General features: G+C 38.5%; 1 protein-coding gene across 1 annotated transcript; it reads right to left on the reverse strand.

Annotated features, from left to right (window-relative positions):
• Nucleotides 1-84: 84 nt before the first annotated feature.
• On the reverse strand, nucleotides 85-11,215 carry LCA5L (lebercilin LCA5 like). Its single transcript, XM_076328559.1, has 6 exons — nucleotides 10,709-11,215; nucleotides 9,057-9,194; nucleotides 7,011-7,128; nucleotides 3,326-3,435; nucleotides 2,892-3,024; nucleotides 85-1,195 (listed from the first exon to the last, which is right to left on the reverse strand). Exons 1-6 carry the CDS (start codon nucleotides 11,153-11,155, stop codon nucleotides 615-617), a joined length of 1,527 nt encoding a protein of 508 aa, XP_076184674.1. The 5' UTR covers nucleotides 11,156-11,215; the 3' UTR covers nucleotides 85-614.
• Nucleotides 11,216-13,664: the final 2,449 nt, after the last annotated feature.

A 13,664-nucleotide genomic window follows, 5' to 3' on the forward strand; every position in this document is an offset into this window, starting at 1 on the left:
GGAGTGAAGAAAATAAAAAATTATTTTCTTTTATTGCATTGTTGGTACTAACCCAATAATGAACCTTATGAAAGCAGATTGCTCACTTCAGCTAGCTAACAAATAATCATCAGCTTCAAAACTCAAACTGCAGAGAGAATGCAAAAAAACTGGAAATTACAAAACAAGGACTAACTTGAACACCTGATAGCAGGTAAAAATGTCGTAGTTGTTAAGGCACCTTACTAAGATGCATATGCGTGCACATGCACGCACACAGACCAGGAACAGAGGAATGTTCTTTTGTGACAGCGGATTTGACTATCATTTTGGAAAAATCTTCAAAAGAAATTCTCGGTACTTGTAAGATTTAATGTGCATTTAATGATGGTAAAACCATTGTTTTTAAAAAAACGTTTTAAATGATCCATACTTCTAGAGTAAAGGTAAGTTGATGTACTTAACCTACTACCAAACAAAGTAATTAGTTTGTGTATTCTCATGACGATTTCATTGGTGTTAGAGGCTTTACGTTATGAACTGGTTAGTAGTGGTGGTTTGAAATTCGGCTTGGGTAATCCTGCACCCTTTCACTTCTCCATTCCTCTCATGTTGGAACTTGAATGGTTGTCTCTTCAAACACAGCCTGGTCCAAAGAGTTCTTTCATAAGACTGTTTTTCCTGTCAGCGAATGTCCTGTGGGCGCAGCCTTCCGCTTCAGTGGAACTGTCCTTCCACCCTGTTTTGGTAACTTTACCAAAAGATGGTTCGTATCGCCCAAAGGAATTTTTCACTTTTGATCCAGCTGTTTCACCGCACTCCTGACCTGCATGCCTGTGGTTCCAAAGACTGCCTTTTTTGGATTTTGTACCTGATGTAGGAAGCCCGTGGTGCAAATTCTCAGTAGCTTCTGAGAATATGTATTTTTTTTTCAGCCTAATGAGCATTTTGTTCCTTGGACCTGGAGTTACATGTTTGCTCTCCGCCTTCTCACTGTTATTTAGCTGTTCATCTGGCTTTTTTCCTTCTCTCTCATATTCTTCCACTGCATCTTCCTCTTCACTGCTCTCTTTTACACTGTCACTTAGAGGAGTCTGTTCAGTTTTCATCAGTTTTTTCAGCTCCCGTTCAAGCAAACCTGTCTCTTCTTTGTCTTCTTTCATAAATTCCAAGCAAGTGTATTCTTCCATCAGTAGTCTGCCCTCCCTTAAATACTCTAAAATGAAATATTGTGGGTTTTAGGAATGTTCTTAAATAGCCTAGGAACGTAAAGAGTCACGAAGCATTAATGAGAACAAGTTTTACTTCCTTATTTCATTGCTTAAGTTGTTGTTATTGACGGTATTTCAGTCTTGAGGGTTATGACAATGCTATTTACTAATAAATATAACAGGAGAGGGCAAGATGTTTTTAAACATGATCGTTGTGCCATTGAATCCAGGTAAATATCTTTATTTTTACCTTTTTCATTATGTTTAATTTTATTAAATGAATTGGCACGCAAATATAATCAGTAATGGCTAATATAGGGCCAGAAAAGTCACGTACAATGCAACAGAGAAACCACATGAGATCTAAACTCTAGTTGTAATTTTCTTGCTTTTAAATGGAACCTAAATATATGTATGATTTTCTCTCCCTTAATTGACAACACAGTTGCTTGTAGCGTGGAGCAGAATATACTGCAAGTCTCTAACCTATAAATGAGTTGGCTCCACTTTTTAGTAGAAAAAGGTATGTGTATGCTGAATGCCTACAGTAAATGCATTTGTCTGCCGCAGGGGACAAATTACACTAGGTTCTGTGCTTTGGAGAGACTTAGAGTGCCGCCAAAATGAGATAGAGTCCAAGCTTAACAGAGAAGCATGAAGTTGCAATTATTAAAATAGCTAAATAAGACTTCCGTAAGTCAGTCTAATATCGGCAGTGGGAGAGAGCCAGAAGAGAGTCTGGCAAACAGTGAGGAGAGAGATTCACAGGCAGAATCAGAAGACCTGTGTTTTCTGTCAATTTTAAAAGGGGATTTCAAAGACAAATGCTGACTTCAGTTAACTGGTGGGGTCTGGAAAGGCTGCAGGCCGAAAAGGCGGAGTACAAAATACGGGCGTTAACGCGTTCCAGATTACTAGCTCTGTAACTGATCTAGTAAGTGACCTCAACAATCTGTTTCACCTCTGTAAATGCGCGACCTTTAGGTCACGTACTGTCTCCTACCATTTGTGAAGTATTTAGCATGATGGCGTTCAGACCTTGGTTCTTTCTACAGGCCTCACTGTGATGAAAATAACACGGGTATTTTTAGAAAGAAAAACTCAGATAAAGGAATAGATGCATTGGTTTCTTCTGTTCTATAGAATCTCTGCAAAATACAGGCGTTCATAGATGAGTCCCTTGCATATAACTGTTATATGAGAACACAATCAATGGCTAAGACTTACATAAAATCTATTTACAGTGATCACTGTAATGAGGAGATACTCCCAGCCCCTGAAGAAGTCCTTTTCCTTTCTCGGCAATAGATCCTGAGCCAGAAACATATGTTGACATCGGCTACGATGAAGATTCACAACCAACAATTTGAGATCGGTATTTGATTAGTGTGGAATTAACACGCTATTAATTGCAGCACACTTTTACAGATAAAGCACTGACTTCTTACCAACGTGACCAGGAACTCCTTTTAGAAGTGCAGCAGTCTGAAGATGCCTTGTACCATGGAGCTGCTCAGCTGCCCGTGCAGCACCGCCAGCAGCTGGATTTCAGTGACGCTTAATATATTATTTTGTTGAACTAGTTCCTGTCAGTCAGGTGCCAGCTAATGGCTGTCAGACCCATGTAAATTACCAATACCATCGGTTCATTCAACTTCTGCAAAGATCAAATGAGTTTCTGAGAAAAATGTTAAAGTATACCTCTACGTGTTCTATTAAAAGTTTCTGGCTTTGGTATTTTCTCGGTTGATTGCCTTTCTGTTCTACATTGGGCATCTGTGTATGCTTTGTTTGCTTTTGCTTTTTGATTCTTATCTTCGGAAGACTTTTCCTCCTATAATTGGCAATTAAAGGTAAAAATAATGAGGGAATACTTGTTTAGTGACTTTTAAACATACACAGTCAGTACAATACTTATAAAAAGATCAGTAATTTCTATTACTGTTATATTCTTATTTTGTATCACAACGTTTGTCCTACATATTTTCTGTAATACAGTTACATTCACACAAAATCCACATCCTAGAAAGTTACGATGACGGATCAGGCTATTCAGGCATATTACTGAAACTTACGGAATAACATACAGCTTAGTTGGGAGCTTAAACAAGGGATTGGATCCAGATCTTTCATACCTTTGTTAGCCGAACTGGACTTTTTTCTGTTTCCTGAGTTTGGTACTCTGACAGCAGCAGTGATCTAAAACTCTGTTTATCTACTTGGACTGATCTGTTTATACTAAGACCTATTGAAAAAGGACAATCATTAGTAATACAGTAGTTTCTGGAATTGTACTGTTGGTATAAACAAAAGATATCTCTGATGACTGATCATACTGGTATGTGGCCTAGGATTGAAACATTTTTTTGCCGCATGTCTTAATGCCCTTTAATAAAGAAATTCTTTGTTCTGCCTGATCTATAAATGCTGAAACTGGAACACAAACATAGCTACCCGGACTTTTAAGCGTTTTCATCTGTACATCAGTACATCGTAAATATACTTAAGTTTTAGGTCTACGAAGTCCTGTTCAGATAGAACATGCGAAGTCAGACAAATGTGTCTGTACCCTAGAGCCCATGTGGCCTTAATTTGTGTGGTAACATTCTAATGTAAATTTAAGAGGTCTGGTATGAGGCCTCAGCTTTCAGGTTCCTAAATTCGGATCCTACAGATCCTAATAAACATGCTTGCTTTTATGCCTTCTGACTTGGCTACTCACCTTTCTCAAAGTTAAGCGCTTAGGTAAGGCTTTGTGGAAGCAAACTCTTCAGAGGCAATGCTTAACACCATTTGAAACATCTATGGTCTTTGAAAAGAGATTCCAAGGGAGTGACTGAATGAGACATTTAAAGAAACAGCTGAATGGCGATGGGATGGGGAAGGTATATTGTTCTTTCATTCTATTTTTAGACTAATTTTGACATGAGTACAGTAGCTGAGAAAGTTGCTAGCACAGCAGCAAAAATGTGATCTTACCTACATGAACATTCGACCTCATTCCCAGTTTTGATCTCTGAAATCAGAGGAAGACTATCCATAAAAACGGTGATTTTCAAATGTTTGCAGTTTGGTGGTAAAAAGGATGTTGATAACTAATTTGAGGATTACTCTTGAGGGCGTGGCCCTGATGATGTGGAGGGAGTTCGTTTCCCCTTTTGAGAGGGAACCAGCAAGTAGTTACTCCCGCAGCTTTTCCAGCAGAGCTCAGCGGCGCGTTCCTCAGACTCAGGACTAGGGGGAGCTGTACCTCCAGATGAGCCCGTGTGATCGTCCCACAGCTGAGCCAACTGCGCTCTCCTGGAGAGCTTACGAAATCAACGGCTTCATTCAAGAAACCAATTTTATTTATGTACACAGAGCTTTCTGATAACCTAAGCAAGCCTACCTTCAGCTATTCATCAGGAGCGTTAAAAAATGCAGCCCCACCTTTCCTTTTTTCTTTCCGGCCGGGGAAAAATTTTTGCAAACGCAGAATAGAAAGTAACTACTTGAAGCAGTAGGTCTTTCTAAGTCTGTTATAGGAAGATTCAAGTCAATAGTGAAAAGGAAAAACAATTGTCAGTAATTCCAGCTCTAGATTTCTAAATCATCTGTTTCCATTATCTGGCAGAGAATGAAACCTTTATTGGCCAAAAATACCGAAAGATCAGACAACTTTGCTTGGGACCTTTTCATTACAAAATACCAGGTCTCTCTCCGACTAAGCTCCCTTATCCTGCCTAAAGAAAAGAAGAATTTAAATAGTGAACAGTGATTTAAGTACTGTAATTTAAATAACAATATTGCACAAATGTGAGTAAAATAAAAAACCCGCAGCTGGCTAGGTGATGTAACTAAAATTGGAATTCAGATCTTCATAAAAAACCAGGTCTGACTTGGAATGAGAAGTAGGAATTTGTGTTTCTTAATTTTACAGCTTGAATTACTAACCTTTTCCCTGTAGTTCACTTGTAGTTAGGGCAGAGTAATGGATTTGTAAAGGCAACGAAGAGGAAAGAAATAAGCAACTGACTATGAGTTTGTACTCATAGTACTCAGTTTGTACTGATACCGTAATTTGAAGAATTCTGTGGGCATGTGCAATATTTCCAGCAAGTATGTTTGCTACCATGTAAATTTTAAGTGCGCTTCTGTACCCGTACGAAGAAAGTTCCAATTCCTCCTTCAGTTTAGGAGCAGGAGTATCTGACCAGTATTTTAAAGAGATACTTAACCCAGGAAGGTCAATGTTCAGCTCATTATCCAAAATTAAGGGTGTAAGTTTGTTGTGCAGAAAGCTCTCCTTTAGAATACTGACAGAATGTTTATAATCCCGAGTAGGAGGCAAAATATTACTTTCAATGTGGGGAAAGTACTTGAAATCTGTTTATTAGTTTCTGTATAAAACACATTTATTAGTAAATTCTAGATACTACATCTAAAGCGCCTGACAATTAGAAATTTATAAGTGCTTCAAGAAAACTGTCTTCAACATTTTTGTCCCTGATGAATACAGTGAGCACATGGGCCACATAACCGTCCTCGGCTTGTATGATTTGTCATCGTTTTTAGCTGTTGCTCCCTCAGTTCAAGGGGTGGGATCCACTTGTCTGAACACAGGCGCCTAATGCTATTTGAGATGCCCTCTAGCATTCAAGGTATCCACATAAGGCTGGCCGGTATTACACAGGACGATGGGACAGCCATGTCCTTCTGGAACAACGACGACAGGGCCAGGCAGAATGTGCTAGGGTATCTCAGATGGCACTGGATGCCTATAATTAGGCAGCTGAATGCCACACAAGGTAGCTGCTCTTGGAACGGTTGACAGACAAGATTGCATATAATAGATATTTCTCTCTGATACCTGTCTGAGCATCCATGTGACAGAAATACTCTTTACTAAAGAGCTCTCTTCCTTCCTTGATAGAATTACCTTTCTATTGTTCTTTTCTAGCATTCTACTATATTATTCTAAATAACATCAATTCTGTGAATAGAATTAATTGAGAGGATATATGATAACTGGGCTATTACGATCTCTGGTTGCGCATTTAAATTTACTTACGCTAAAAACCAAAGGACTACTAAGGATAAACATTCTCTTCTCTCAGGTAAGCTGACAGTATGATCATCAGACTGGCCTTTAAACTTCCTAAACCTTGTATCGGAAAACTCCTCCTCTCCTTCCACCCCAACAAAATGCCAATTGCAGAAGCTTCAATAATGGACATTGAAGCATCTCTGCTATCTATAAGTTACGGGGTCTAAGGATTTTAAAGATGAGAAAACTGTTTTTAAAGTTTATTCATTAAATTCATTATTCTTGCTCATAGAAAAGCACTTTGAAAGTCTGTACTAAAACTAGGAACTTGCTACAGCAGGGCTGTTTGTGACGGGCTTTGAGTTAAGTGAGCCATGTTGTGGGAATTCTAGGTCTAGGGTGGCCACTTCTCCAGGCCCAGTCAAAGGGAACAGCCCAAACAAAAATTAGTCTGCAAAAGCTTTGTGGACTGATAGCTTCACCTTGTTAAAAGACAAATAGGTAAACAGCTCTTGATGCAAACAGACACTTAAAATAGCAGCACTACTTCAGTGTCACGGTTAGTATAGTAAAACTATGTATGCTAAATGCTATTCATGATGAGATTTGGGTTAAAGATTAAAAACAGGTCATGTATACGTATCCATAAAATAAATGAGCAAAACACCAAGCACTTCTCTTTATATTATATGTGCCAGAATATTTTTAGCCCATATAAAAGTACCATATTGGCTTTTATTTTGGAATATATGTCCCAGTTATAAAACGATGTAAGTTTCACATAATTAAACAACAAAGGAAAATGAATATACACATACTTTTTTCATGAGGTACTGAATTGCCTTTGTCTTTTGGGATTTTCGGCATCCGATTTGCATAGATATTTTTAACATAAAGCTGCCGATCCTTTTCCTAAGAAGAAATAAACACTGTTAAACTTCTAAGATGCATTAAGAATTACTTTTTACCAGCTTAATTTTCCCATATTGGGAGAAAACTGTCAGCAGTTTTGCTTTGTGCCAGGCCATGTGGTGACTTTTGTCATTTACATAAATAGGAATCTGTCATTTTCTTTCATGAGCCAAATCAAAGTTCTCCCTTCTTAAGGCTAGGAGCACACCTACATGACCTTTTTCATAACACAATGGTCAAAAGATGAAGTCTTCTCTAAGGATTTTTTCATTCGTTGTTCTTAGTGGTTTTTTTCAGACTAAGTAATTTTTGGCTTCATTTCCTATTTTTTAATTTTTTTATTTGGTCAGTGCCCTTGGTGACAATGCGTTCAGTTCTGGTTTACAACCTATTGCTTGGGAGAGGACATATAAACGTCAGAGGCACACTTTAAAAATTTATTTAGCAAGAGTCCTCTTTCCTTACTGAAATCTGTCTTAAACACGGAAGAGAGATTTCAGTAACACTCTCACCATATCAATTTTTAGTGTGAAAAATAGGAGCTGCATTTAATTTGGAGATACCGGTTGATCTGAAAGGGAATTGTGTGTTTCAATACCTTGAACGGTCTGACTAAGCCAGGTGCCCAAAACTATGACTGTGTAAAAATAAACTGTTCTGGCACAGAAATAAGGTTAATAAGCATGTCTGGTCTTCTTTGTGGTAAAACAACAGAAGGTTTTCTGACTCTAAATATAACATTAAGAGAACTGGACACACATAGAAAACTGTGGAAAACACAAAATAGAAATATTTTGGAGAAGTGTTAAGGTGAGAACTGTACTTTAGAATAATTTGCATTTTGGAACAGTTTTGCATTAGTGTTCCTGGGACTATAATTATTCCCGTCTCCCAGATCTGCACATATAGGAGGAGAAGGGGCTCTGGCAGGGAAATAGCACTGCAAGTGCTGCTCGGGGGTCTTTGACACAGGGCCCCGGAAGAGCACTCTACTTTTTCCCTTTCCCAACAGCTCGCTGGGCTTTTGCAGCTGGGCAGCCTGGCTGCTGCCAAATATGAGGAGGAAAGTCTCTGCACCTGATACTTAGGTAAGAGGGACAAACAGTGCCCAGTACAGAAATGCAGATCTCCATGAATCCTCAGTAGTTGCCTGTTCTGCCCTTCACAATGTCTGCTAAAACTCCCCATAACGACATCTTTCACAGACACTTGATTCCATTTAGAAAGAGAAAGCTCCCTAGCGGAATCAACAGATGGATTGGTCACTTCATATAGAAATGAAAAAAAAAGTATATTTTAACTGTGTTACAAACACAGTTTAAATTCTTAAACTTTCTTGTTTACAACTCATATGACATACCATTCATGGCAGTTTTGTTTCTATTTCTATTTAGTGTCACTTTTAGGTTTTCCTGTATGTTTGGTTTACAAGCATTCAGTAAGTGTTGCAAGTGTTGAACCAGACATACTTGTCCTGAAAATATTTGTCTAAACACCAAGCTGGAATTTGAAACAAACTATTGAAACGTTCACGTAAGTCTTTCTGTTAAACTCTAGTTTTGCAGATTGTAATATTTGACTCATTTTGATTTGAAAGTGTTTCTATAAGGGAGCTCTTTTAAAGCTAGTAGATGAATATATTGACCTAGAGCTATCAAAATGGTAACAAGTTGGTGGGGATTCTTTGTTCAAATTGTGATGCATTAATCCCTGTTTCGATTAGTTATTGAACTACTTCGAACTTTTGACAAATAGACTCTACAATAATGTAATCATTTTATATTTTGACTCTTTTTGGTAGACTATAGGCTCAGCTAGGAAACAAAAATTCCATTGCTAAATAATATAAAAGAGGCAAAAGGGAATGGGTAACATTAAATATTTGAATCTTCTTGTAGGAACAGAAACCCATTTAAAATCTTGAATACCTTAATTTTTTGGTGAAGAGAGTTAATTTCCATTTGCAAGTTCTTTGTAATTATCCCAGCTTCCACAGCTTTTTTGTTCTCATTTGCCAACTGATGACTAAAGGTGCTATTGTTCAACTTCAGCTGCTTTTCTAGGCTCTTAAAAAAATTATGTATTTTACAATATGAAGGTACTCAGTATGACTGTTGAAAATCTCAGTTCTTACCAGATCTAAAAAATAAGCATGCTAATATAATGAAAAGTAAACTTCTAATAATTATATTCTGTTTTAAACAATGCATGAAATTATGATGAAGTTTCTGAAAAAATACTTTAAAAATGAGGAAAACCTGGTTTAAAACCTAATTTTACTAAACAAAAAAAGTATATTTGGCATTCAAACATGAAAAATGAGGCTGTCCATTACCTTTCTGATGCACTAATGAATGCAATAATCTTTGAGAAATGTTAAGACAACATTTCTGTTCACGCTGAGATCTATTAACTGTGGCAGCATAAGGAGGCTTAGTGTAAATGAAAACTAGGTAATTTATGGAGTACTTTATCAAGTACTTTATCATCAGAACCCAGTGCCATGCACTGAAATTAGTTACTAAAATTGTAAGGTGGACACCCAATCCTGCAAGCTTTTTATAGCTTCTCACCAGGACTTCTGTAAATAGAAAGTTTTCTAAAGAGAGTCTGAATTCAGCTGTTTATATTTTCATTTTCTTTCATGTAATAAATGTACTTCAGACCTAGCTGTTCAGACGGTGAAATGCCTCTAAGATTACCTGGCTCTTTATTTAATTCTATGCATAATGTACCCCATAGAAAATAGAAATTAATTCCTGGAGGAGAATGGAAATTTCACTCTTCCAGTTTTGTGTTAAAAACTGTATCTCTGTCTTTTTGTGAAAGGTTCAATAAGAGTGAAGAAGCATGAGCTATTAAAAGGAGCTGAACTATCTCTTCTTAAACTCCCATCAGGCTTTTACTACAGTTGCATAATAAAACAACAGTAGAACCAACCCTAAAATCTAGGACACCTGACTGCTGCCTAATTCAGCAGCCACCCTACAGCTGAGTACAGTGAGTGGCAGTAATTAGTGACCCGGAGATGTAGGTATGTCCGTACTGCCCACCAGCACCACGTAAAAATAACAGCGCTAGTTCCAGATAAACCAGCTTTGGTTGTTCAAGGTAGTAGATCAGCAGCAGCCTGGTGGTCTCCATGTATGACTAATCCTGTGCTTTGCCAGGGTAAATTAGGGTCCGTGCTATTGTGGCTAGATGGCCCAAGCAAGCCTGGGTTCCCCATGCTGCTGGCAGGGAGCAGAGTAGATGCTCTGCTGAAGATTGCTCTCCGGCTGTACGCTACGCTTCTGACCTAACAGGGTTAAGGCCTATGACTTAATTCCTAAAAGATCTATATTGCCAAACTTAATCCACTCATATATTTCTGCCAGATTTTAAAATATTGGAAGGGGATACTACTGCCATTTTTAGTACCTTACACTCAGGACAGCTCTGGATTAAAAAGAAAGTTCCATGTTACAGGATTGTATCAGAATCATTAATGTGACGAGAAGCAGCTAAAAACTTTCCACTACTCTTGCACAGAAACCTCCCCTATTATTGTTCCACAATTACAATGATATGCATATATTACCTGTATTCTCTTATTATTCACTTCCATTTTTTCTGTAAGGACTGATAATCTGTGATCAAGTTCCTCACTCTCTGCAAGAGCTTTGTCTTCTGAAAGCATATGCAAGGCCTGCAAAGCATCTTTAGTTTTTAGCAGCTCTGCTTCAACTTTTCTGAGCTTCCTGGATGTGTTTCTCTCGTCCTCCTGAGACATCCTCAGGAGTTTCCTTAAAGCTCTCACCTCATTATAATGACTTGCTAAAAGATCCAGCAAGTTACTTTCTGAATTTTCGTATCTACCTATCGCTTTTGAGTGTCGACGCTGAAGCTGTTTCAAAATGTGGTTTTCTAAGCTTGATGCTTCTAGTTTGTGTTGTAAATCAAATATTTCATTCTTCAGCTCTTTAATTTTGTGAAGTCTTGCTGATGATATTCGCTGAGCCACTGCATTTTTTTTCTGGGAAATCATACTACTCTGCAGGCTTAAAAACGAAGAATTCTCACGTGGTATCTTCTCAGCTGGCAATTTTTTTCCTCCTGCATTCAGACCAAAGTAAACTGACATTGATATACAGCAATCATTTGAGACAGCAACATCACTGTGTGCCTTTACTGCTCACATAAGCTCATATACTGCTTATCCAAGCTACTTAACTGTGGTATATTTAATAAAACGCCCAAGATCTATACTAAGACTCCAATGTTCAAGTATTTCGCAGATAAATCCATTGAAGATATTATATCTCTGTGTGTGCATTTATGTGGCTGCACTGGGCTATAGCTAACTAGGTCTGTAGGAGGTCAAGGTTCCCCCCTTTCAGTCTCTGAAGCCATTTCCATTCGGAACAGCCATCATGCTCACTTTCCATTAATAAGGGTAACTACATAGGTGGTGTCTTCTGAGGCAAACAGCAATAATACTCTGGGAATAACTTAGTAAAGTATGTTTATGTTAACATGTTACTCCAGTATCAATGGAAACAAATTTTCTCTCTGTAAATCATGCAGTTCACTAATGTAGGCATGATCTGGGGACTGATGAACCAAATTCACCCCATCTAGAAATACTCCCAAGAGGGAGGACCTACACCTTGAACAGGAGCGTGATAAAAAAACCCAACATAGTAATCTACAGGTCTGCACGAACTCAAAAACCAAGGTGCTCACAACAGCACATGGTTAATTTTTTCTGCAGCTAGGATTTCTAACCAGCTTTCTAGAATTTTCAAGTCAGCTTTGAACTGAACTACATTTTTAACCCTTACATGCTTATTAGAACAGTTACGCAGCTGTTTACACTGTTTCTATACAGCAATTGAAAAAAATCTTTATGGGCTAGCATTCTAAGTGTATTACTGCCATTTGCCTTTCTAAAGAAGCATTCTAAGTGAATTACTCTCATTTTCCTTTGCTGAAACATAATTAGAATTTGAAAATAGTCAAGACTGTAAATCTGAGCGTGTTCCCCTTTTTCAGGCATATATTCAATTTCACTATAGCTCTCAAGACATTTCAGGGAGTATTTTGCTAGAAGTTGATTATAATAATTTATAGATCACATAACATTTTATGGATAAAATAGGCAAGGCCCTAACTTAAAAAACACCAGAGGAAAAGAACAGATCTTTTCAAGCACTTCTGTTGAATCCAATGGGTGTTCTGCACACAAACTCTTTACAGGAGCAGGCCCCAACCAGAACACTCCATTGCAGATGGGAGGCAACATCAAATCAGCAGTAGGAAAAGGAAAGGAGGACACTGCTGAGGGCACCACCACGCCATGGCCTCGCTGCTTCCATGACCTAAGCCAGAATAGTGGAAAGCTACAGAAAGAGTGTTATCTAGGAAGACAGAGATGCGTGGGGCAGTCGTTTCAGTGGGGAAATGGCTCTTCCCTGCCGCAGCAGCACCTATTCCTCTCTCTCCCCTTTCCCGCTGGCAGCAGCTGCAACAACCTTCCGGTTCTCCACAGCTTCAGCCCAGCTCTGCTCCTCCCCTTCCCATGGCAGGGCCTGGAGTCTGGCCTGGGCCCTGACACCCATGCCTGGTGTGCGAGGCAGCAAGTTTGAGGAAAGTATGAAGGGGGTCAGTTACACAGAAAGGTAGACTGATGATAATGGGGTGAAGTTGGAATGGCATGGAGAACAACCACGCTGCCTGTCCTTTGCTCTTACTCCTGAAATACCCAATGTACTCCACCGTTTCAGGATACAAACCAGACGGTCTTTGTTCTGCTGGCTCTGCTGATAGAGGAGAGGAAGCGGGGGCAAGCTGGTAGGACCTCGCTCATACAGAACCACACAAGGAGAATAGACTATCAAATTCAATGTGATAGCAAAAGGAAAGGATAGAAAGAATCTGAGATTAGGAATCAAAAGGGGGAGAGACTGTGATTTGGGTGGGGCAGTTATTTTGTTTACATATGTTTTAAATGGATTAAGATGGACTATCATGGAGGTTCAAGTAAACAGAGAAGAAATTATAGCTGTCAGCTGAGGTCAGACACGTTCAAGACCTTCTGCAGTTAGCAAAATTAACAGGTGCTGTGAAAAAAACTCACCAGAGTTAAAAACCAAAGCAAATGGAAGGTATGCAAGCATCACACCTGCATGTTCTCTGTAATACGATTCCACTGCAGGAAGACTACAATATGACCACAAATGTTGTCACACAAATATTTGCAAAATGAGAACAACCATTACCTTAGTATTTTATTTTGCCAGAATGGAATGAGAGGATGTAAAAGAAATGGGAAAATACCTTCCTGCAAAAGCTGACAAAAATACTGTAAAATCTATACACGTCTACACAGGGTGAAAATGTAGGTTATAATTGTGTTCCTGGGAAACCAATCATTTCAAGTAGCCATGAACAAGCAAAAATAACCACTTAAAATATCCAACACAGCTAGTAGCCAATAACGATTCTTCTGCTAAACAGATTTTAAAAATGTGGTTATTCTTTCTGGTCTGCTAGTT

The sequence above is a fragment of the Aptenodytes patagonicus genome, chromosome 1 (genome assembly GCF_965638725.1).
Source record: "Aptenodytes patagonicus chromosome 1, bAptPat1.pri.cur, whole genome shotgun sequence".
Taxonomy (NCBI): Eukaryota; Metazoa; Chordata; class Aves; order Sphenisciformes; family Spheniscidae; genus Aptenodytes; species Aptenodytes patagonicus.